General features: G+C 43.5%; 1 protein-coding gene across 1 annotated transcript in view; it reads left to right on the plus strand.

Annotated features, from left to right (window-relative positions):
• Nucleotides 1-1,208: 1,208 nt before the first annotated feature.
• The window catches only part of SLC39A12 (solute carrier family 39 member 12), a 68,192-nt gene continuing 44,282 nt past the window's right edge, over nucleotides 1,209-25,118 (plus strand). Inside the window, exons 1-5 of the mRNA XM_040352477.1 lie at nucleotides 1,209-1,715; nucleotides 8,603-8,887; nucleotides 17,861-18,062; nucleotides 20,585-20,793; nucleotides 24,706-24,886. Coding sequence (XP_040208411.1) covers nucleotides 1,452-1,715; nucleotides 8,603-8,887; nucleotides 17,861-18,062; nucleotides 20,585-20,793; nucleotides 24,706-24,886 — 1,141 coding nt within the window. The 5' untranslated portion in view covers nucleotides 1,209-1,451. The remainder of the gene's footprint in view (nucleotides 1,716-8,602; nucleotides 8,888-17,860; nucleotides 18,063-20,584; nucleotides 20,794-24,705; nucleotides 24,887-25,118) is intronic.

Genomic DNA, 25,118 nt, shown 5'->3' on the forward strand with positions numbered 1-25,118 from the left:
GAGCATGCGCACTGGGCTATTTTTATGCCCGGCACATGCGCAGTTCGATCGTCGCGGGGGCGCGCTTAATTTAAATACAAGCCGCCCCTTTAAATTGCGCGTCCTTACCCCGGGCCATTTACACTACGCCGCCGCAAATTACGGAGCAAGTGCTTGGAGAATACGGCACTTGCTCCAGTAATTTGCGGCGGCGTAGTGTAAATGGCTTACACTACGCAAACGCCGATTCTATGAGAATCTGGCCCCATAAATCTATCTTTTTTTTTACCGCAAAACAATCAATATACGCTTATTGCAATTTTTTGGACCAAAAATATGTAGAAGAATACCTATTGGCCTAAACTGATGAATACATTTGTTTTTTTATATATATATATATATTTTTTTTTGGGCATGTAAAATAGTAGAAAGTATAAAAAAAAATGTATTTATTTTTCAAAATTTACGCACTTTTTTTTGTTTATTTGCTAATTTACAACGTTGCATGACCACGCAATTGTCAGTTAAATAGGCGCAGTGCCGTATCGCAAAAAATGGTCTGGTCATTAAGGGGGTAAATCCTTCCAGGGCTGAAGTGGTTAAAGTGGAGGTTCACCCGAAAACTTAATTTTTAATAATCGATTGATGCTTATTTTGTCAAGGGGAATCGGGTAGTTTTTTTAAAATCGAAGCAGTACTTACCGTTTTATAGAGCGTTCTTCTCCGCCGCTTCCGGGTATGGGCTGCGGGACTGGGCGTTCCTATTTGATTTACAGGCTTTCGACAGGCTTCGGACGGTCGTATACATCGCGTCACGATTTTCCGAAAGTAGCCGAACGTCGGTACGCAGGCGCCGTATAGAACCGCACCGACGTTCGGCTTCTTTCGGCTATTTGTGACGCGATGTATGCGACCGTCGGAAAGCCTGTCGGAAGCCTGTCAATCAAATAGGAACGCCCAGTCCCGCAGCCCATACCCGGAAGCGGCGGAGAAGATCTATCTCTAAAACGGTAAGTACTGCTTCGATTTTAAAAAAAACACCCGATTCCCCTTGACAAAATGAGCATTAATCTAAGGTTAAAAAAAAAAATTCGGGTGAACTCCCGCTTTAAGGGACATCTCTTCTATGATAGATACAATTAGGTTGTCCGTTGTAGCAGTAAAGTTTTTTTTTTTAACCAAGAAAAAAAAAAAAAAAACACCAGCAGCATTTCATTTGGCCCGGATGGTGTTGAGCCTGGTTGCTTCATGAAAACTGTGCACAGACCCCTGTTGTGTAGAAGCAGCTTGTCACTGCAAATCAGCTTAGTGAACCAATTAATAAATTCCTTCAAAACACGTTGCAGTCATTCTACTTAGCAGGCTTTTTCTGTTTTGTGTTAACCTGTAAACTCCTCGTACTGCTCTAGCCAGCCTGGGATCATATACACTTTGCGGATGTTTATTTTTGGTCCTGCAAAAGAGAAAGCGTGATGTGGAATTGGAAGAAGCATCCTTTTTGGATAATAGCTTTTTTCTCAGCCTTTGGTGTAATCTTCATGAAAGAGCATGCTGAATCCCGCCATGAGGACACCAACCAGACCCAAAGCCATAGACTGCTACAAACTCTTCATCGTTTTCTGCCTGGGAATGAAACTGAACTCCGCAGGAACAGCTCCAAAGAGGCTTTAACGTTGTTGTTGGAAAAGGTTGAATGCCCCGGAATTTTAAATGGCAGACAACAAACTTGTAATCGGGTCAGTAAGTGGATTTAGCAATTAAATTATCATTATAATATTTTTTTTTTATAACATTTTACATTTATGTTATTTTTATTTGTATTGAGAATATATTTATAGTGTAATTTATTTGTGATTTTTATCGTTAATGTTTATTTTAAATATTTTTTTTTCGAGAATTACTATTTTGGTTTCAATGTTTGCATAGAATATTTTTTGTCTAGGGATTAATTTTTATTCTGGGCCTTTCAGTTTTTGTAATAGTTTAATTCTGGTGTTATTTTTTAAATTTTTTTTGCATTTTTTTACATTTTGATCAAATTATCATGTTTTTTTTTTTCTTGCTCTCTTATATTATATATTTATTTATTACTATATTATTATATTTATTTATTTATATTTATCATAAACATTTACATAATTAAAAAAAATGCCTTAGCTGCAAAATGTAGAAGACATATTAAACATTTAATGAGCATAATTTATAAAAAAAAAAAAAAAAATTAAATGGCTTATAACGTTTTGATACTATGCATCTTTCATAGGCTTAAATTGATAAATGTGTTAAATAAATGTTGCCTAATGTGCAAAAATACACCCTAACAAAGAAAAGTGTTCAAACTTTAGATTGGGTAAGTGCATTTGGCAGCACACAGGATTGGTATTCCGATGAGATTCTCCATGCTGCACCACAACTAATTGTGTCAGGGTACGTGCTTTGAATGTTTTATCAGCAGGAAAGCTTAGAGTTGGCCTGGTTTTTGAAAAACGAAATAGGCACCAAGTTGAAAAGGAGGTTAAAATATTTCTAGACAATCTGAAAAAAATACAGCTAGTGCTTTTGAAGCAAAAGAATTTCAAATTATAGAAATAAATGATGTGTTCAATTGGAATAGTAATACTTACAGTGGTTTAGTAAATAGTTTCTTATTTATTATTTTGGACAACTATTTTATCTAAGAGAAATTCCCCAAACATGACCTGCCTTTACACACACATGGGGCCAGATTCAGATAGAGATACGGCGTATCTCCTGATGCGCCGTTGTATCTCTGAGTTCCGTCCGTCGTATCTATGCGCCTGATTCATAGAATCAGGTTCTGCATAGATCTCCCTAAGATCCGACAGGTGTAAGTGACTTACACCGTCGGATCTTAGGCTGCAATTCCAGGCCGGCCGCTAGGTGGCGTTTCGTTTTTTTACGTGACGAATATGCAAATGAGGATTTCCGCCGATTCAGAAACGAACGACCGCCCGGCGCATTTTTTTTTACGTCGTTTGCCTTCGGCTTTTTCCGGTGTATAGTTACCCCTTCTATATGCGGCGTATCCTATGTTAAGTATGGCCGTCGTTCCTGGGTTGAATTTTGAATTGTTTACGTCGTTTGCGAATACGGATGGATGTAATTTACGTTCACGTCGAAACCAATGACGTCCTAGCGACGTCATTTGGAGCAATGCACGCTGGCAAATTTAGCAGACGGCGCATGCGCAGTTCGTTCGGCGCGGGGACGCGCCGGATTTAAATGTTACACACCCCCTAGCCGCGGAATTTGAATTCCGCCGGGGAATTTACGATACGCCGCCGCAACTTTAGAGGCAAGTGCTTTCTGAATAAAGCACTTGCCTCAAAAACTTGCACCGGCGGATCGTAAATCAGATCTAAAGATCCGCTAACCTATCTGAATCTAGCCCATGAACTTTAATGGCATCCCAGTCTTAGTCCGTAGGGTTCGACATTAAGTTGGCCCACCATTATATAACAGCTTCAACTCTTCTGGGAAGGCTGTCCACAAGGTTTAAGAGTGTGTCTATGGGAATGTTTGACCATTCTTCCAGAAGTACATTTGTGAGGTCCATAAAGACATGGATGAGTGAGTTTGGGGTGGAGGAACTTGACTGGTCTGCACAGAGTCCTGACTTCAACCTGATAGAACACCTTTGGGATAAATTAGAGCGAAAACTGCGAGCCAGGCCTTCTCATCCAACATCAGTGCCTGACCTCACAAATGCTCTTCTGGAAGAATGGATTGTTGGGGGCCTGGAAGGGCTTGTACCAGTGGAGGCTGTTATGCGTCCGGCGGCTCTCCCTGATAAAACCTAGAAGGGCTCTCTATCTGGTAGGGAAGGAGGGCTGCACTGATCCGGTCGGGGGGGTCGGATAGGAAACAGAAAGCCCATGGTGTATTTGCCCCTGGAGTGGCAGTCCAGGGGTGCCATACAATCACTGTGAGTAAGGGTCACTTTGATTTATGGCACCACGGTCACTGCACCATATTACACACTTTTTTTTTTCACCTCCCTCCTGGGCCGGACCTTTTGGCTGGGACCGGAGGAGGCCTAGCCTCTATATTGCACAATAGCCACCTTTTCACTCTCCTCTACTTCCTTCTCCCCCACTTTCTTTTATGTATACCCCTTTGTTTGTCACGTTTTTGTATTTTTGTGTCTGTACATGGTTTGTTGCACTGTGTGGTAGGGTGTAGGTCCTCGGGCCTGCCCTGAAAGTCTTGAGGGGGACATGGCCTTCTGACTTAGTTTGCCCTCTCTCATGGGGTTTCCCTTCAGGGGGAAACCCCACGAGTACTTGGGTGGGTCTGTTTCGGCAGACCCTCCAGATAGGGGGGTCCGTCTGGTTTCAGCTAGATGGACCAAGTGTAAAGTACCCTTGTCCCCGTCTGGAGCCCAATGCCCCGGGGGATTCAGGGCAAGGCCCTGTGTTTTTAGAGGGCTTGTGTACACCCATTGCATGTTTTTGTGTCACCTCTTTATGTTGTGCACATTTTTTGGAATTGGGTGAAGGTTTTAACTGTGTTTCACACGCCATTGGGCTTTCGATTAAAAAAAAAAATGTCAGGTTTTTATTGCTCTCTGTGACCCATTCACTTCAATTTTGGGTTGTAATCAAAACTGGAATAGAGGGAAACTATATTTATTGGGGACACTAGTTTTGGTGACCCTGGTGAGGTGACTTCCTGTTTTGACTATGAGACAGGAAGTTAAGAACAATCTCCAATGGGACAGAGATGGCAAAGAAAAACTGACAGGGGTTGTGAAAGTTATTTTATTGATTACACTGCCTGTAACACTTTCTATGAATATGGGATATCTGATCAGTCACACGTTTGTCTCCCCCATTCACAGATCATGCTACATGCAGTGAAGTCAGTGAAAGAGTCTGTGTCAATGAAGGAGAACACGCTGGCATGCATGGAGAACCTCATGCTGCTGGCTTTAAGTAATGATTTCCTAAGTGTTAGCATGATGGAATTACTCTCTTGTGTGAATTAGCACCTTCCTGGCTGGAGGCCAAAGTACTACACTAGGCCCCACACCAGAAGGATAACATATTTTCACCTGCCAGTGACACTTTTTCCCACACTGACTACAGAGTCATTTTGAGGGAAATAGCGTAGAACACAGATTTTCCCCCACCAGTTCTTACACATGATACACTTTACTCTTCAACCCCAAGGCATGGAGGGAAGCTGCTGTATACTTCATGAGACCAAGCAGACTCATGGTCCTTGTGTACCCAGTCCACAGGAAGGTTCTGCTATGCAGTGGGCCCTAACTTATGGCCCCTGCTCCTTAGAAGAGTAGACTGACTATACAGCCATCAATCCACCCCTGCAACAGATCCTCCGCCACCAGTCACCAGCGCCTCTGTTCCCAAGCTGGCTTCTCCTCCTTTCCTATATCTCTTATTTTAACACCCAGAAGGTTAACATATAGGTTTACACCTGTCTCCTCGTTCCCATCAGTGTTTCCAACCTACCAGATTAAAATTTACTGACACGACACAAAAAATTTACTGACACAGCCAAGTTTTTACTGGCGGTTCCAAAAGTTACAAAATGAAAATTCTAAGTGCAAATTCCAGTATTTAGGCTACAAACAAGCACACTATGCAATTAGCAATGTACCGTATTTATCGGCGTATACCGCGCACTTTTTTCCCCTTAAAATAAGGGGAAAATCGTGGGTGCGCGATATATGCCGATAGTTTGAATGCCTCCGCCGACATATACCGAGCGCAGTACACTCGGGTACGTTCGGCCAGGCTCGGCTTCGCTCGTGGTCACGCTCTGTGACGTTTATGCGTGAGAAGCCGAGCGTGCCGAGTGTACTGCGCTCCGTATATGTCGGCGGAGGTGTTCAAACTGAGCACGGGAAGCGGGGATTCGACACGGAGACAGCGCGGGAGAAGCTGGGAGGACACCACCGAGGCCGCAGACGGACGCCGGACCGGATGAGGCCGCCGATGGACGCCGGGCAAGACACCAAAACAGTAAGTAGTTAAATGTTTTTTTTTACAGGATTTCGGGTCTACATTAGGGGTGCGCGCTATACGCCGGAGTGCGCAATACCCCGATAAATACGGTAATTTAAGGTAGATATTAAGGCAAAAAGCATATTTCTTATTTTATTTTCGATATAGTATGTAAATAGCTCAGGGACAGGACTCTAAAGGGCAATACATTAGAATGGGTGATGCACACATAACAATTGACTCTAAAGCCTCGTACACACGTACTGGATTCCGTCGGGAATCCCGAGGGGAAAACCGAGAACCTGCTCGGTAAGTTTTTCCCCTACACACAAGAGGTTTTCCCGTCAGGAAAACTGTAATGGAGCTTTGGTCGGGAATCCCAGCCGTGTGCATGCTCCATCGCAGTTTTTCACATAGGAAAACTGCCGGGAAAAAGACCACCGAGAGCTGGTTCTCTTTTTTTTTCCGGCAGTTCTCCTGACAGGAAAACTGCGATGGAGCATAGACACGGCCGGTTTTCCCGGCCAAAAGCTCTCATGGCAGTTTTCTCAATGGGAAAATCGGTCGTCTGTACGAGGCTTCACAGTGATACTGACAGAAGTGTGCAGCAGGACAGATCACCGACATGACACGCCCCCCCTCCAGTGACAGTCTCTCTTCATGCCAGGTGGTCCATTCAGTCCCCCTCCAGTCCAAACAGCACTGTCAGTCCTGCTCCCGGCTTGCCTTAATCCCGTCCTGCAAACAAGGCTCTGGCTACTCCGCCTCCACTAGTCCCGCCCCCCGCCGGCACCACCCAAACACACTGTAGCAGGCACTTGGATGGTCTCGGCCGGCTCCAGGCCCGAGCTGCGCAGTTCCGAGAGTCACAGCCATATTTGTTACTGGAAACCTTTTCCTCTTACTGGCATTTACTGGTAGGAGAAAAGTGCCCATTTTTTACTGTCTGCCAGTAAAAATACTGACGGTTGGCAGCACTGCTTCCCATGCACTGTAGGATTTCACTCTCATTCTCTATTAGAATGGGTAACATCTTCAGGCCTCACTGCTGTCCTCCAGAAGAGCTGGATGCTCAAAATCCTGCAAGAATGTGGTTTAGCTGATTACAAGAGTGCACTCTTATGTGATTAAGGGTTCATGTACACTGCGGCTTTTAAACTTGAGTTTAGGAGCTTTTGCTGTTTTTTTACCAAAGCTCCTAACTCCATAAAAGCTTATGGGGGTTATTTACTAAAGGCAAAACCATTTTGCCAAAGTGCACTTGAAATTGCACTGAAAGTACACTTGGATGTGCAGTCGCTTTAAATCTGAGGGGTAGATCTGAAATGAGGGGAAGCTCTGCAGATTTTATCATCCAATCATGTGCAAGCTAAAATGCTGTGTTTATTTTCTTTGCATGTCTCCCTCGGATCTACAGCGACTGCACTTCCAAGTGCACTTTCAGTGCAATTTCAAGTGCACTTTGCACTTGTAGTGCAAAGTGGATTTGCCTTTCGTAAATAAACCCCTATGTGTCAATAAATAGCTTCCAACTGTCCCTGATTTGGAGCAATGTTCCTCTGTCCCTCATTCCTCCTCATTTGTCCCTCATTTTGGTCTGATCTATGTAGTTGTTTATAAAATGCACTTTTTATCTTTCAAAAAGTGTTTCCCAGTACTAAACCTTTCATCCAATTTCTAAATTGCTGCATTTGTACATTTTGAAAGCTAATATAAAGGAATAGTAGCGGTTAAAAAAAAGTCCTTGTGGATTTAAAGGGATTGTAAGGCTTTGTGTTTTTTCACCTTACTGCATCCTATGCTTTAAGGTGAAAAAACACCTTGCACTGTCCGGCCCCCCCGAGCCCCCGTTTTACTTACCTGAGCCCCGAACTTCCGTGGGCACGATCCCGCGTCGTTCTCCCCACGGCTTCTCGGCTTCTCATTGGATAGATTGATAGCAGCGCCGTCCCGCTGCTGTCAATCAAATCCAATGACGCGACCGCCGGGGGGCGGGGGCGAGTCATACACTCGGCGGCTACGTACGCCGAGTGTATGACACGGGAGCGCTCCCGTAAAGTAACCCCCTTTGGGAGAGAGCTTCCCAGAGGGGGTTATCTAATTTGGGGATGAGCCGCGATACCCACTGTGGGACCCCAGAAGAGGATGATCGGGGGCACAGTGGAGGTAAGTATGACATGTTTGTTATTTTTATTTTTTTAAACGTGAACCTTTAGCATTACTTTAATGAACCTTTTTTTGTTAATTCTCCTTTAAGGGGGTGTGGCAGGGGGGCATGTCCTATGCCTACATATTTGTTAGTAGGTGTCCCTCGCTCCCATCTCAAAATGTTGGGAGGTAGGTCAATGTACACATAGGCTTTTAACAGTGTTTAGGAGCTGCCGCAGTTAGGGTAGCTTCAACTACCTCCCCCCGGAAAAACGCAAACCGCAGCAAAATTGCGCCTTTGTTGGCAGTCAAAGTAGGCAGTGTGTGCATGAAGCCTTACAGTTACAGTGCCCAGCTTTCTTGGCAGGCATAGTGACATGAATTGCCTATAAATAGCGTGGACCTCCTGCTTTAAAACCAATAATATTAGTTTTCTAAGGAGTTGGCCAATAATTTTCAATGACTGTGCTTTGCCTTGATTTTAGTGCCTTCAAGCAGAAACAATTCTTTCAATGGTTGGAAAGGAACCCGGGGATAAGCTAAATGAGGACACCATGCAGAAAATATCAGTGATTCTCCTGTATTATATATTGAATAAAGGAGACTTCTGCTCATCTCGAGCTGGTGTCATCAACATAGACTACCTATTTTACCGCAACAATCTACTTAACCTACACAAAGATGAAGACTGCCATTACCTGTCTGCTAATGAATTGGAGGACATCCTGCTGGCAACAAAGCAACATTTCCAGATATCTGATGGGCAAGGGGTAAGGTGATTACTACCTAGAAATTCCACTGTAGAATTCTTTGTTAAATAAAGTAGTAAAACAACGAGCCGCACGGAAGCAACCCTGTCCCTTGGGTGAAAAGATACAAACAAAGCAGGCTCTTGTAAAAAGTGATTTATACTAACTTCTCCAGCAAGGAGTTTGTTAAAACTGTGCTCTTTCAAAGATGTCTAGGTGTGACGTTATCAAACACCTACAGGTGTGTGTTGGACTTTGTTTTCTCTGCTAAACACAATGGGCCAAATCCTCAAAAGAGATACGACGGAGTAACTGCTGTTACTCCGTCGTATCCCTGGTCCTAACTATGGAACTGATCCACAGAATCAGTTTTCCATAGTTAGGGAGAAGATCCGGCATGTGTAATTGAATTACACTGTCGGATCTTAAGTATGCAATTCTAGGCCGGCCGCTAGGTGGCGAGGCCATTGCGGCCGGCCTAGAATATGCAAATGAACACTTACGGCGATCCACGAACGTTCCGACGGGCCCGTCGCGCTAATTCTACGTTGTTTACGTCGAGTTACGCCGCGAAAAACTAGGGCTCAGCCCTAGCTCTCTTAAGCCATGTTAAGTATGGCCGTCGTTCCCGCGTCGAAATTGAAATTCTACGTCGTTTGCGTAAGACGTTCGTGAATGGCGCTGGACGCCGTTTACGTTAACGTCTAAGCAAATGACGTCGGAGCAACGTCAGTTAGCGCAATGCACGTCGGGTAAGTTACCCGACGGAGCATGCGGGAGCGCGCCTAATTTAAATGGGAATCGCACATTTGTATTAGGAACGCCTTGCGCCGGACGGAGTTAAGTTACAGCGCCGCAAATTTCCAGGTAAGTGCTTTGTGGATCGGCACCTAACTTGGGAGATTTGCGGCAATGTAACTTAACTCTGAAAGTTAAGTTGCGCTCGGCGGCTGTGGATCAGGCCCAATGGTTTTTCCCTTTGACTCCTTCCTTACTACAGAACACAGTAGTGTCATAGGGGTTGGCAGAAGGAACCTCAGCACCCAGCAGGGGCATGCTATCCAACACTCCTAGAAGTGTCAGATAGTAGTGACATCTTGAGCTCTTTAACACACCACCCGCCATACCATAAACCACAATCTTATACAGGTGGCTGTTCTATGAGAAGAGACCACAAGACACCCATCAATTACATTAATTAGCTAGGAAATCATCCTCTGTGCACCCTTCCTGATTTAATTTAAATTTGTCACTGCCACTCAAATTCATGGCTAAACCCTGAATCCACTGTCCAATATGGCCTCCAGTCCTCAGTAGCCAATAGCAGCACTTACTGGACAGGGAAATGTGAGTTGAAGCTCAGCCGTGGAGTCAGGCCCCAGTCGCAAACTGAATCTAGATGAGAGGGAAGCATAGATCATGCTTTTCTGGATAATGGTAGACCCTTTCTTAGACAGATATTTTACCTTAAAAGTATAACTAAAGGCAAAACACCTAGAACACCTGCCAGGTTTTTATTGCTGCCTGTGCCCCCATTAAGAACATTCACCCTCTCTATTTGTCCTGTTTACTGTTATCACTGAAAGGGAAGGAAAATCCCAAATTGTGGTCGCTAGAATAGGAATAGAGGGGAAATCTTCCAATGGGGACACTAGTTCTCGTGACAGCATGGGATTCCTTTTGGAGGTATCGCTTCTCACTTCCTGTTTTGGCTATGGGACAGGAAGTAAGGAGAAACCTCCCCAATGAAATACAGATGACAAACAAAATGGCATGGGTTATACCCTTTCCTTACCAAAAAAGTTTTGTCTTTGAAAACTTTCAATTTAGGGAACCATTCTCTAAGCTGTATGATTTATCTAAATTGTGTTCATTATTTTAGCATACACCCTTTCATGATTCTCCCTCCCTCCCATGTTTTAAGATTTTACTGATAGCCAATGAAGGATGTGTATAAACAACGGGCCTCTCTGTATCCAGAACAAGGTAATTCCTGGAATCACCCTAGATTTACTCTAGTTGTTGTATATATGGGACAGTGAACTCCTTGCCATAAAAAACAAGGATGTTGGGATTTACTGAGGATTTCAGTGGCCAAATAAACATGGCCATATAAATATTAAAGAGTGTAGGCCAAATGTATTAATAAAGGCTAAAGAACTACAATGTAAATCCAAATATTGCTTTATTTGGTACAGGATGTTCTTTATCCCATATAATTCAATAAAATGAAGCTAAAGTTTAGGTATGGCAATTTTGCTGGAAATCCCTGTAGTAGACACCACTACTGACACATGCACACCTACATTGGACCAGGCCAGATCATGCAACTGTGTAAAAATTGCCATACCTAAATTTCACTTTTATAGTTGGCTATAGAGGTTTGAGAGAAGTCAATTACACAAGCTTGATCCAACTGCCCTCACTTATGTTGTGAATTGGTTCCTATATTAGGGTGACCAGACATCCCCGGTTTCAGGGGACAGTCCCCCGATTGAGGACACTGTCCCCGGAACAAGTCTGTCCCCGGTTTTGTCCCCGGATTGGATTTGAACAGGGACTGGGGCAATTTCATAGACAGTCAGTGCTCCTACTAGCATAGGAGGGTGGATTTTTTTCCCTTATCTGTCCCCCTTTCTGATGATCCTGCGCTGGTCGGAGTGGAGGGAATATTTCTTCAGTTTCGGGTGCATGCCCATTCCGTACCGCTTGCATGTTCTTCTGCCTTGGCTCAAGTCCCGGCCAGCTGCCTGCCTGCTTATCTCCTTTCCTTCCCTGGCGGAGTGATCTTCCTCCGCTCCCCACTCAGTAGTAGCTGGGGCCCGGAGAGTAAGACTTGACAGGCTGTGAGGCGGGCGTTGGCGACGGTCAGAGAGTTGCTGATTGCCGCCATTACTAGTGAAAAAAAAATCTGGTCACCTTATCCTATATAGAAAAAGTCACCAGTCTGTAGGGGAGGTGCACTGTACACACTTCCTATTCCAGCTATCAGCGAGAAGAAATTCGGATGCGGTTTTCTAAACTCTTCTATTACTGTTTTTATTGGGAAGCCTCCACCACTAGGTTCTGCTAGACCTTAAAGCCTTAATTAGTGAAAAAAAAAATAGCACAAGGGACATTACTTACAATCAGTAGATGGGGGGGATGTTACCTCCTCCATGTTCCCTTCCTCATTGTGTGCCAAGTTAGAGTCACATAGGAGGACTACCCCGGGGTTAGTTCTTCTGGGATACGTTAGGCACCTTGAGCAGGGTCACTACATTACACATGGGATTCTTTTACTTGAACAAATGACTTGACTCTAATTGAGTGCCTCAATGTTAATGTATACCACCAAGGCCATTGTTGCAATTTGGAGAAAACACTAAGCCAATGCCCTCTTCACCTGTCCCGCATATCTCTGCTACCTCACCCCCTGTAATGGATTAGGGTCCCACAGCATGCCTAATGCGGACTGCATGCGCACACATCCTTAAGGGTTCTTCTTCTGTACCTGTGCACAGGCTGAGGACCTCTGCGGTGCTAATCTGCTCCTGTTGCTATTGCAAGTAGTGGGTCTACTCTTGTGCATGCCACATCCCTGGTAAGTAAATTTAAGTAAAAGATTTCCATTAAGTTGGACTTTAAATCAATATGTAGCACACAGTATAAAAGCCATAGAGTCATTTTGTATTGTAGCAATAGGAGGAAGGAGATGGACAGCCGCACTCCGAAATAACTTTTCAAAAAAGTTGTCTTTTATTTTTCAAGCAGGAACATGCATAATCACCACAACCATAAACCAGGACAGCCGACTAGTTTTGCACTCTTGCTAGTGCTTAATCATGGCTGGTAGTACAAAACAAAATGTCATAACAACATTGATACAAATCTTTTCTAAGAAATGTTACAATATCCAAGGACAATATCATAAATGATCCCAACTTATGTGATGTATTCCAATTCCACCCTACACGTTTCAAAAACATAGAACATATGGCTAATTAGAGCGGAAAATGTATAAAGTTCCTACATACGATCTGAAGGAGTCTTAGACGACTTGTAAAGAACAGGGGCTTTAGTCTTAACTGGAGGTCCAATTAAAGGGGATCATAGAATGATGTCTATAAAAAATATATAGTAAATGTATATGAAGTGACATCTTTACATCATGATTAAAAGAGCATAAAAACATATTTATAGTGATAACTCGTATGTTGTCCATAGTGGACATCAAAGAGAACCACTGGCGACAGAAATGAACGTTTGTCGTAAGCACTGCAGTGGAGAAAGGCATAAGAGATAAAGTCAATAATGGAAAAAGCATAACAGTAATCACAGCAGTAATCAGTGATTGTAATTACTGTTATGCTTTTTATATTGACTTTATCTCTTGTGCCTTTCTCCACTTCGGGGCTTATGACAAACGTTAATTTCTGTGTTCCAGCAGTTCTCTTTGATGTGGTTGATGGGGTAGAGGATGACAACCGCACATGCTTTTAAATATTATGGCTGTTTTCCTGTATGAATCTTGCTATTTATGCAGTTTAGAGTAATGAACATTGATAAACCTATGTAAATATGCACATAGACAGGAATATATCTATGTATATGATATGTAACATGACTTGAACATGATTGTATTGTAGAGATGTGAACTGTAATCCCTAATACTAATGAAAAAGGAGCTTCTATGTCTCTGAAACGCATAGTATGGAGTTGGAATACATCACATAAGTTTGCATTAATTATGATATTGTTCTTGAATATTGTAATATTTCTTTAAACAAAGCTGTATCAATGTTTTTATGATATTTAGTTTTGTACCACAATAAAAATTGACCATATGTCTTTTAACAATTTGTGTTATACTGTATATTGCCTTAAAAGTCCTACATAGGGGGATATTCTTTGCTGTGTGCTCCTGTTGCTATGGGAGATGGGACCACTCACAGAGAGAGTGCCGATAACAACTCCTCCTGCATGAGGCTATCCCACCTGTAACATGTACACACTTACAACTGGCTGCATGTGAAACCTTCATTACCCTTGGTCAGTGGCGTCTCCAGCTTTCATATTTAGGGGGGGCACATGGGGGGACAGGGACAAAAGTAGGGGGCCAACTATAAAATGCAATTATATATATATATATATATATATATATATATATATATATATATATATATATATCCTGGGGCCCTTTACTACGATCCCACTATGGGCCCTTTCACATGTTCTGCAGTGAGCTCCCTTCCTACTATACTGGGGCCCCCCAGGGTGGCAGAAAACAAGAGATATATGTCACCAGCACACCAAGAAAATATAAGGGTCCAAAGCAGTGGGAGAACTATCAGGGTTTATTTATTTATTTATTTAAAATGCTTATTGGGAGCGCAGTCATTACCAGCAGGCCTCGATGCGCTCATAGAACCAACATATAAAAATACAGAACATATTGCAAAGGTTGTCTTGCCACCGGGCCCTGGTGTTCTGCCACTCTAGGGTTCCCCAGCTGTCCTGTCCCTGCTATTTACAGAGCTGGTCTGGCGTCTGTCTCCTTGGCAGCAGCGGCAGTCTATTAGGACCTAGTGCTGGTGACATTATGGGTGCATGCAGGGGAAGGCTGGCACTATTGGTTATAGAGAGCCGAGCCCCCAGCTGGTCACCTAGCAGCAGTAATGCTGTATAACCTTCTCTGATGACATGCTGATCGGCATGTGATCCAGGTGATGCTCCCAGTCAGATCTAATAAACACAGTATTTATTAGCATCAAGAGTACAACCACATAAATATAATCAACCGTATGATCAGCAGCCATGTGGGCTCTATACCTGTAAAGTGTGGGCTTTGATCAATAAAATCACTGATATTTATGACTAGGATTTGACTAAGAGCATCACCTGGATTGCATCCCGATCAGCATGTCAGAGAAGGCTCCACTGCTGCTAAGCAACCTGCAGGGAGCTCAACTGTCTACAACCAATCGAGATGGGCTCGGGTGTGTTTGAAATCCTACATGCCCAATCCCGCCAGGAAGCCGACACTCCACAGTGCTAATCAATGTATGGGCTGCCTAAGAGCTAAGACCAGCCATAGACAGTTTAAATCTCAGCTGGTTCAGCAGAAACTGGCTGAGATTTGAACCATTAATGAGCAGATTCTCTTATAATTATCACTAGTGGTTGCTGTATAGTCACTAGTGATAATCACTGTTTGTCGGGAGAATATAATTGCTGGGCAGGAGGGATATTCCCGTCAGCAGTGTCTGTGTTGATGGGGGAATCATGCAAGTTTCTTTCCTGCAATCTGTGGATGCAGGAAATAAATTTGCACCGTATATTATCTGCCTAACTGAAAGTGAAAGTAAATTGTGAATGTTTTGAAAGAACAGGAGAGGGGAGGGAGACAGATCGGGGGGACAGAAGGGATGGAGATAATGTAGTTCAGTGATTACAGTGTACTGCAGTCTGCGGTGCACACACTTAAACACGGTCCAGGCTAGAATATCTGGTTGTGTGAGCGCTCGCATTATGCAGTGTCGACGAGCACAGGGAGGGGGGGGGAATTCCCCGCAGAGCTTACTGGGGACGCTCTCCCTCTCGGGGAGCAAAATACAAAAATTGCAAAAAAAAAAAAAATTTTTTTTTTTTTTTTTTTTTTGGGGGGGCACATGGTGGGGCACAGCATGATGTTGGGGGGGTCAGGGCCCCCTCTGGCCCCCCCCTAGGGACGCCCCTGCCCTTGGTAACCACTTGCGTATTCACACTGTATTTTCTTCTTGTATGGCTCTTCATACCCCAATGTGTCTCAACTGGCCCGACTGTCAACTATGTGTGCCGGTTACTAACAAAGTGCCCAGTCTCCTCAACATCCATAATCCCTAACTCGGACTTGATTGCTGCCCCAGCATACCTGCATAGGATAAAATCCATTATGGCAGAGCTCCATATCTGGTGTCTTCGAGCAATTTGTAGATTTCAGTGATCACATACCCTGTAGAAGGTTCTTTATCCAAAGGGGCACTGGCTTTAGCAATAAGCTGTATGGACAGACTCCGGTAACAGTAAAATGTCCTGTGTTATGTGCACCCCATCATCAATGGCATCTCTCACTCTCTCTCTCTCTGGACTGGGCCCCTGTCCCTTATTATACAGTACAGGACCAGTGGGTTGGACCCAAGAAAGCCTGCCAAGAAAGACCCAGGAAGAATATTAACACTATCCTTCCCAGCTGGGGCAGCATTAAACTCAAGTATGATGTGTCCCTTTTGCTGCTGGCATCTGGTTTAGTAGAAACCTTACTCCTCCATTACCCCCGCCTCCACAATCTGTGAAGGAAAGTAGTAGAGCTGAGGGAATGGTGACAGGTAATCATCAGGAGTGTGGACAATGCCAACCTGAAATATTCAGGATTTAAAGGGTGATGGGCCAAACCACCCATGTAGACCTAAGGCTCTTTTCACACTTGCGGCGGTATCTACCACCCCCCTAAAAGTTATCCACGGTGAACCGCAGTTCAGAGGACAATGAGAGTAGGTTTGTGATTGCATAGTTGCCACCTCCTAATGCCTGTTCTTTTCTTTATTGCTGAATGGCAATTTTGCATTGAGGGACCGCGCCATAACTGCAAGCCAAATTAACCTATTCACTTAAGTGAGGGAGTTTGACAGACGATGCCCCTGGTCATAACTGTCACATACTGTTAAAATGTTTACCCAGCCATGTCTGCTTGTAGGTGGGCAGTCAGTCAGTGGGCACCTGCCCATGTGAAAGGAACCTTAAAGGGGTTGTAAAGGAAAACATTTTTTTCCCTAAATAGCTTCCTTTACCTTAGTGCAGTCCTCCTTCACTTACCTCACCCTTCCATTTTGCTTTTAAATGTCCTTATTTCTTCTGAGAAATCCTCACTTCCTGCTCTTCTGTCTGTAATGCAAGGCTTTCTCCCTGGTGTGGAGAAAGCCTCTTGAGGAGGGAGGGGGGAGTATCAGGACGCCCACTAACACACAGCTCCTTTCTCTATCTGCAAAGTAGAGAGCGTCCTGATTTGGCTGCTCGCCCCTCCCCCCACAAGAGTCTTTCTCCACACCAGGGAGAAAGCCTTCTTATTACGGTGTGTAGTTACAGACAGAAGAACAGGAAGTGAGGATTTCTCAGAAGAAATAAGGACATTTAAAAGCAAAATGGAAGGATGAGGTAAGTGAAGGAGGACTGCACTAAGGTAAAGGAAGCTATTTAGGGGGAAAAAAATCCTTTACAGCCCCTTCAAGCTCACCATTATATGACTGTATGATACCCTTTAAATCTACTAACAAGAAGTGCAAAGATCCACCTGATTTGATACAAATTAATTGTATAATTTTGGTAGGTCTTCATATTACATCCGTTTCGGCTTATCTAAAAATCGATTGCACAAAGATTGTAATATTTTATGGTAAACTTAAAAGAGATTGTACAGCATTTCCCTCCTTTTGTAGAGATTTTCTCTCACATCCTGTTGTGTCTCTGGAACCAAAAGTTCCACAGCGTTAGCAGAAAATACACTGACAGGGGTTTCAACTTTTCCCTTTTGTATGTAAGGCCTCGTACACACGGCCGAGAAACATCGTTTTGCTCGTCGAGTTCCTTGTGAAGCCGCCGAGGATCTCGGCGAGCCAAATTTTCCCATTCCCGTCGAGGAAAAAGAAGACATGCTTTCTTTTTGGCCAGACGAGATCCTCGTCGGTTTCCTCTTCGAAAAATGTACACACGACCGGTTTCCTCTGCAAAAAAAAACCCAGCAAGCTTCTTGCTGGTTTTTGCCGAGAAACTCGGCCGCGTGTATGAGGCCTAAGACTAAAGGACAGAACATTTTCCAACGTTTCCTTTCTCATGGTTTTGTAAATCAGACTCAATGAAAGACGGAACTGCATGAGCGGTATCTCCAGTTCAGCTCGGCCAGGAGTAGAGAAGCCACCATTACTGCACAGAGTTCCTCCACACTTTTATTACAATCTAAGTATTTTTTTTACCCCCTAGTGTACAGATGTGGACTCCCTGGAGAAAGATTTTGGATCATTACACAGTATTGATGAACTGACACTCCCCAGGTTGGCTGAAGTTATTGTGGCAGCTTCCATCCAACGTATCTGTATCAGAAAATACTCCCTGCCCGCTCCAGATATCTTCACCGAGGCCATCTTCAGGACTTTAAACAGGACTAATGAGCTGTTTGCTCCAGGCAAGTGAACTTTCTAAGAAACCTTCTGAGAAGAAAATATGCATCCTTATTTTATTTGTATGAATGAAAAGTACCTGTAGTATATGCAGCCCTCAAAATTTCCACTCGCCTACTAGCATTTGGCAAGTGGATTTAAGCTGGGGGTGAGTGATGACAGGGCTGCATGACCAATCTCCCTCCAATCTGTGCCTACACTTAGAGTCCCGATGACAGGCTCCTGATGATGAGATGCATGGGAGAGAGAGAGAGGATGGATGGGAGTTGCAGAGGAGACAGCAAGAGAATGGGGAAGAGACCCAGTTCTAGTGCCCTGTCCCTCTGGTCTGCCCCCAGTGCCCTGTCCCTCTGGTCTGCCCCCAGTGCCCTGTCCCTCTGGTCTGCCCCCAGTGCCCTGTCCCATTTTGTTAAAGTTGTTGTTGGTAATATTTAATTTTGTAACTTGATTCTGCATAAAACATTGTCATTCCATGAGATAATCTACGAGGGTGTGTTTACGGGTGCAATTACGGGGGCAGTGTATGAATTAGGTGGGGCAACTGGTGGCGACTAACTCTTGAGGCCTGGCTAGTAGCTCAGGACTTGACATTTTGAGCCCTGGTATATGTCTATATTTATTTATATATAGCCAGATTCAGGTAGAGCGGCGTATGTTTAAGCGGGCGTAGCGCAGCTCATATGCGATACGCCAACGTAAAATAGAGAGGCAAGGCCAGTATTCACAAAGCACTTGCTCCCTAAGTTACGGCAGCGAAGCGTAAATGGGCCGGCGTAAGCCCGCCTAATTCAAAGTAGGCAGGTAGTGGGCGTGTTGTATTATAATGAATCGTGACCCCATGTAAATGCATGGCCGTACGAACGGCGCATGCTCAGAATCACGTTGCATATACTCCCTAAGATACGACGGCTCAATGGGTTCAACGTAAACCTAACCTACGTCCAGGTCCATTCACATATGACTTACGTAAACAACGTAAAATCCGACGGCAGTTCCGTCGTCCATACCCTAACAGACTTAGACCAGCTATTTGGTGGTTTATCTTTACGCCGGATATACGCCTTACGTAAACGGTGTATACTCATGCGACGGGCACAAGTACGTTCGTGAATCGGCGTATCTTGGTCATTTGCATATTCGACGCGTAAATCAATGGAAGCGCCCCTTGCGGCCAGCGTAAATATGCGCCCAAGATACGACGGCATAGGAGACTTATGTCGGTCGTAGGAAGCCAAAATTCAGGCGTATCTTAGTACAAGAATACGGCGCATAGTTACAACGGCGCATTCATGGACTTACGCGGCGTTTCATTAGATACGCCAGCGTAAGTCTCTCTGAATCCGGCTAATAGTATTTACAGGTATTAATTTATTAATTATGATCAGGACAAAAATAAATAAAAAACTATATACATATATATATAGATATATAGATATATCGTATATAGATTTATAGATATAGACCTATATATCTGTAGATCTATAGATAGATATCTATAGATCTATATACGGTATTTCTATATATCTAGAGCCCCAGTGGGGTTTTTAAGCAGCGATAATTCCAACAATTACAAAGATATATGTTAAAAGAATTTATTAAATATGTACATTTTGACACAGTCATGACAATAACAATTTGAATCTCCAGTCACAAGAATAAAATACATAAACACAGTTACAAACACAACATTGCAAATACAGTTGTACATAACAAGGACATCTGTATATGTTGAATACTGACGCGTTTCGATCCCTAGTACAGTAACTTCTTCAGAGGATTTATAGTTTACTGTAAAGGGATAAGTATTGAGTTTCAATTCTATACCTAGATGTATGCCCAATGGTTAGAGAACAAAATATATAGTTACCCATTTTATAGTTAACCATTGGGCATACACTAGACGCTTCAATCGAGCGTTTCCATTAGTTTCTATGGGAATACAGATGTTCAAATACGCCCAAGTCAGCGCAATTTGAACTACAAAAAAGGGTCCAGAACTTGTTTGAGCTTCAGGCGTTCGGCTTCAGACGTTTTGGAGTGGAGATGTGAACCATCTCCATTGAGAATAATGGATTTTTTCCCCTCTAGCGTTTTGTAGCTTCAGGCTTTAGGCTACAAAACGCTCAGGTGTGAATGGGCCCTTTGTCACTTTAACTGCTTTGCCTAAAACAGCTTATTGCTGACAGAGCTAAATAGCTAAAGCTAACATTTGCTCGCACAAGGCACTGTTTGGATTTTCAGTATCAAGAAGGGAAACGACATTTCCTCTCCTCCTAATCTCCCTGGTAAACCTCTCTGACACAATGTAGTCTGTAATAACTGCTGATTTGTACAAATAATTAAACATTTTTAGTTTTATGGTGAAATTACGTAATTGCTGGAACTTGTGGAAGAAGATAGATTAAAATGTTTCACATGTTTCACGGTCATCAACTGCGTAATGTCGGCTAATGAATAGGATATTAATTCTAATTGTAATAGATCCTCTGTAATCAATGCAAATAACTGATAACTGTTCGTTCCTTAGACATTGATGAACTAATTGGGAGGCTTAAAAGAGCGACGTCATGCATCAAAAACACAGATCACAACCACAGACGGAAGTTGAGAAGTCTTGTAATACCTGGGACAAATCATGAACCCTTACCTGTTCCATCAATGGAAAGAAGTGAAGAACCAAAGGATGGTCATCATAAAATACCTGAGTCTCAGGGTCACTCTGCAGGGTGGAATCAGGTAAGGTGTTCTATATCACATAACAATTTTTAGGAACAGTGCTGGGACACTAGAGCTGCACAATTCTGGCTAGAATGAGAATCACAATTTTTTTGCTTAGAAGATAGATCACGATTCTCTTGACGTAAAATCATCTTTCACACTAAAACAAAAAATAAATAAAAAATTGGGCTAACTTTACGGTTTAATTTTTTTTTTTTCATTCATTGAAGTGTATTTTTCCCCCAAAAAATTGCACTTAAAAGACCGCTGGGCAAATACAGTGTGAAATATTGCAGCAATTGCCATTTTGTTCTCTAGGGTCTCTGCTAAAATATATATAATGTTTGTGGGTTCCAAGAAATTTTCTAGCAAAAAATATTGATTTTAATTTAAAGGGGTTGTAAAGGTACAAATATTTTTTTCCTAAATAGCTTCCTTTACCTTAGTGCAGTCCTCCTTCACTTACCTCATCCTTCCATTTTGCTTTTAAATGTCCTTATTTCTTCTGAGAAATCCTCACTTCCTGTTCTTCTGTCTGTAACTCCACACAGTAATGCAAGGCTTTCTTCCTGGTGTGGAGTGTCGTGCTCGTCCCCTCCCTTGGACTACGGGAGAGTCAGGACACCCACTAACACACAGCTCCTTTCTCTATCTGCAACGTAGAGAGCGTCCTGACTCTCCTGTAGTCCAAGGGAGGAGGCAAGCACGACACTCCACACCAGGGAGAAAGCCTTGCATTACTGTGTGGAGTTACAGACAGAGGAACAGGAAGTGAGGATTTCTCAGAAGAAAGAAGGACATTTAAAAGCAAAATGGAAGGATGAGGTAAGTGAAGGAGGACTGCACTAAGGTAAAGGAAGCTATTTAGGAAAAATTTTTTTACCTTTACAACCCCTTTAAGAAACAAGTGTTAGAAAAAGATTTGGATTTTAAGTGGTTAAACTTCCTGCATTTACACACAGAAGTTTGATCTAAGAAGGAAGTTAGTTACAATGTTTCATGGTGTTACAGAAGTGTATCCCTTTGATCTAAGAAGGAAGCATTAGTTACAATGTTTCCTGTTAAAAACTTGGCAGACGGATATTTTCTTTTGACAGCTGAGTGAGCAGATAAATAGCCCTTTCACATGGGCGGATCAGTAATGATACGCCTCCGTGTGTCCGCTTTGCTCAGTGGGGATCCTCTGCAAAATCCCAGCTGAGCCGTCGGCTGACAGGGCGGTCCCTGCACACTGTGCAGGGACCGCCCTGTCTTTCCTCCTCTCTCCCCTATGGGGGATCGGATGAACACGGACCGTGTGTCCATGTTCACCCGATCCGATCCGCCAGACGGAAGAAAAATAGGATTTTCTTCCGTCCGAAATATCGGATCATTGCGGAGGCGGGTGATTACGGGTGTCAGCAGATGGTCATCCGCTGACACCCGCAATCACATAGGGACCAATGTATGTCCCGTTTTCATCCACAATGGATGGATGAAAATGCGGACATACAGTCCGCACATGTGAAAGGGGCCAAAGTCTCTCCACTTGTTATATGAAAGAATCGGCAAACTCTGCATTGGAGATCATCAGGGGGGTTGAATCGAGATCACGATTTTTTAACGATTAATTGTGCAGCTCTATGGCACACTGCACCCATCTACTCTTCAATGTTGGATGGATTAGGTTAGGGATTGCAGACCATGTTTCAAGTGAGATGCAAACTCCAGTCCCGAAGATGCACATACTGGGCCAGATTCACGTAGAATCGCGGCGGCGTAACGTATCCTAGATACGTTACACCGCCGCAATTTTTCATCGCAAGTGCCTGATTCACCAAGCACTTGCGATGAAAACTACGCCGGCGGCCTTCGGCGCAAGGCGGGCCAATTTAAATGGGCGTGTGCCATTTAAATTAGGCGCGCTCCCGCGCCGGACCTACTGCGCATGCTCCGTTTCTTAACTCCCGCCGTGCTTTGCGCGCCATGACGTCATTTTTTTGAACTGCGACGCGCGTAGCGTACTTCCGAATTCCCGGACGGCTAAAGCAAACAACGTTAAATTTTGAATTTCGACGCGGGAACGACGGCCATACTTTAGACAGCAATACGCTTGCTGACTAAAGTTAGGGCACCAAAAAAAACGACTAACTTTGCGACGGGAAACTAGACTAGCGGCGACGTAGGGAACGCGAAAATCCATCGTGGATCCGCCGTAACTCCTAATTTGCATACCAACGCTGGTTTACGACGCAAACTCCCCCCAGCGGCGGCCGCGGTACTGCATCCTAAGATCCGACAGTGTAAAACAATTACACCTGTCGGATCTTAGGGATATCTATGCGTAACTGAATCAGTCGCATAGATAGAAACAGAGATACGACGGCGTATCAGGAAAAACCGCCGTCGTATCTCATTTGTGAATCTGGCCCTAGGATTCTACCCACTTAGCGACTGTGCTTCCTACAGAGAACAGATGATAGCGCAGGGGTGGTCAACCTACGGCCCAGGGGACGCATGCGGCCCAATACGACTTTGAATGCGGCCCAACACAAAATCGTAAACTTATTCAAAAGTATTGATTATTTTTTTTAGTAAAAATGCTTTTACACTTAGGGAACACATTCGACCGTGTCTCTATACTTGACCTTTATATGTTTTATCTTCCCAGAGAAATGTCTCCTACTCTTCACAATCATGTTATCAGTTTTCGGCAGCACCTATATTTGCGAGCAACTATTTTCAAGGATGAAGCACACAAAGGGAAAAATTATACCCACATTTTCTGATGAGCACCTTGAGAATTTATTGAGGATTGCTACTACTGTACATCCAACCAGATATTAATGTGTTCGTTTATCACAAACAGTGTTAAATATCGTACTAGTTTTATGTTGCCTACTTTTACTTTTATAATAAAAAAATTTTTAAAAATTAAGTTTTAGTACTTAGGTACATTATTAAATCAGTGTTCGTTAATTGTGATCTGCCCAACTCTTTCTGCTCATCAGTTATCCTTATTATAAGTTTATTTTATGTGCGGCCCAAGACAATTCCTCTTCTTCCAATGTGGCCCAGGAAGGTCAAAAGGTTGGACACCCCTGTAATAAAGTGTTTTCCTCTCCCTGCACTTACTAGTGCAGCCTTTCTCGACCAGGGTTCTATGGAACTTTAGGTTCTCAACCAGAGTTCTATGGAACCTTAAGGTTCCTTTAAAACAGGGGGGGGGCAAACCCCCATGTGAATGGGTATCGGGTACATACTATTCCTACCCATTCACCAAAAAGGCAGTGAAATGTAAAGAAAAGACAAGAGGCGGTTTTTGACAATTCCTTGATGACTACGTACATTCTCCATGGTACCACTGTATGTAGTAACGTAGCCATCCTCTCTTGCTCACTTCTGAGATGACGTATGGACTATGGGATTTGTGCTGTGTACAGGGGCGGACTGACAACTCATGGGGCCCCCGGGGCAATAGAAGATTATGGGGCCCCTGGGCTTACAGATGGCCACCACGCCAGGAGGCAGTGCAGAGGCGGGGCAGCTAAAATCGCGGGATTTTCACATCAAAAGCATGTCGGTTTCGGACATAACAGGGACAGATGTAAAACAAACATAGATTTTTACATACTGTCCCTGGTTTTACTGAGCAGTGCCCGAGTGACTCAATGGTCAGTCCGCCCCTGGCTGTGTATAGAGCAGTGTACAGGACTGCAGCTAAAGTACACGCCTCATTCCAAACAAACAGAGGTGTGAGGGAAAAGGAGAGGTTCACGTGCCCTTTCTTCAGACGTGTATGCCATGGCTGAGATTCCCACGTGCATGCTTTCGTAATATGCTAGTATGCAATGCATACCTGCATACCGGCGGGGAGATCTCTGTTTTAGCTTAGCAGCACTGCAAGTTTCATTTTGAGCCTTTGTATAAGGATTTCTTTTATGTTTTCAGGGTCAGCTTTGCTTTTCTTCCTTTGAGCTTGTGAAGATCACCCTACAAAACAGCCAGTCGCCAATATCCAGGGATTACTTCAAACTGATCAGCCCAGCAATTATCCATCAACTTCTTACTTGCACTTGCCCAGTGGAAGACTACACGAGCACCCAGCTCCCCCCTCCAACCACTCTAGAAAGTGAGTCTTATACTAAGATTCATGATTTTACAAAGATTTATTTAAAATGTTAAGTTGTTGAATATTAATTATTATTATTAATAACATTATATATATATATATATATATATATATATATATATATATATATGTACACACACTATATATTACCAAAAGTATTGGTACACCTGCCTTTAAATGGCACCTTTGGGATGCAGAGACTGCAAGCCAGGCCTTCTCGTCCAACATCAGT

The sequence above is a fragment of the Rana temporaria genome, chromosome 5 (assembly GCF_905171775.1).
Source record: "Rana temporaria chromosome 5, aRanTem1.1, whole genome shotgun sequence".
Lineage (NCBI taxonomy): Eukaryota > Metazoa > Chordata > Amphibia > Anura > Ranidae > Rana > Rana temporaria.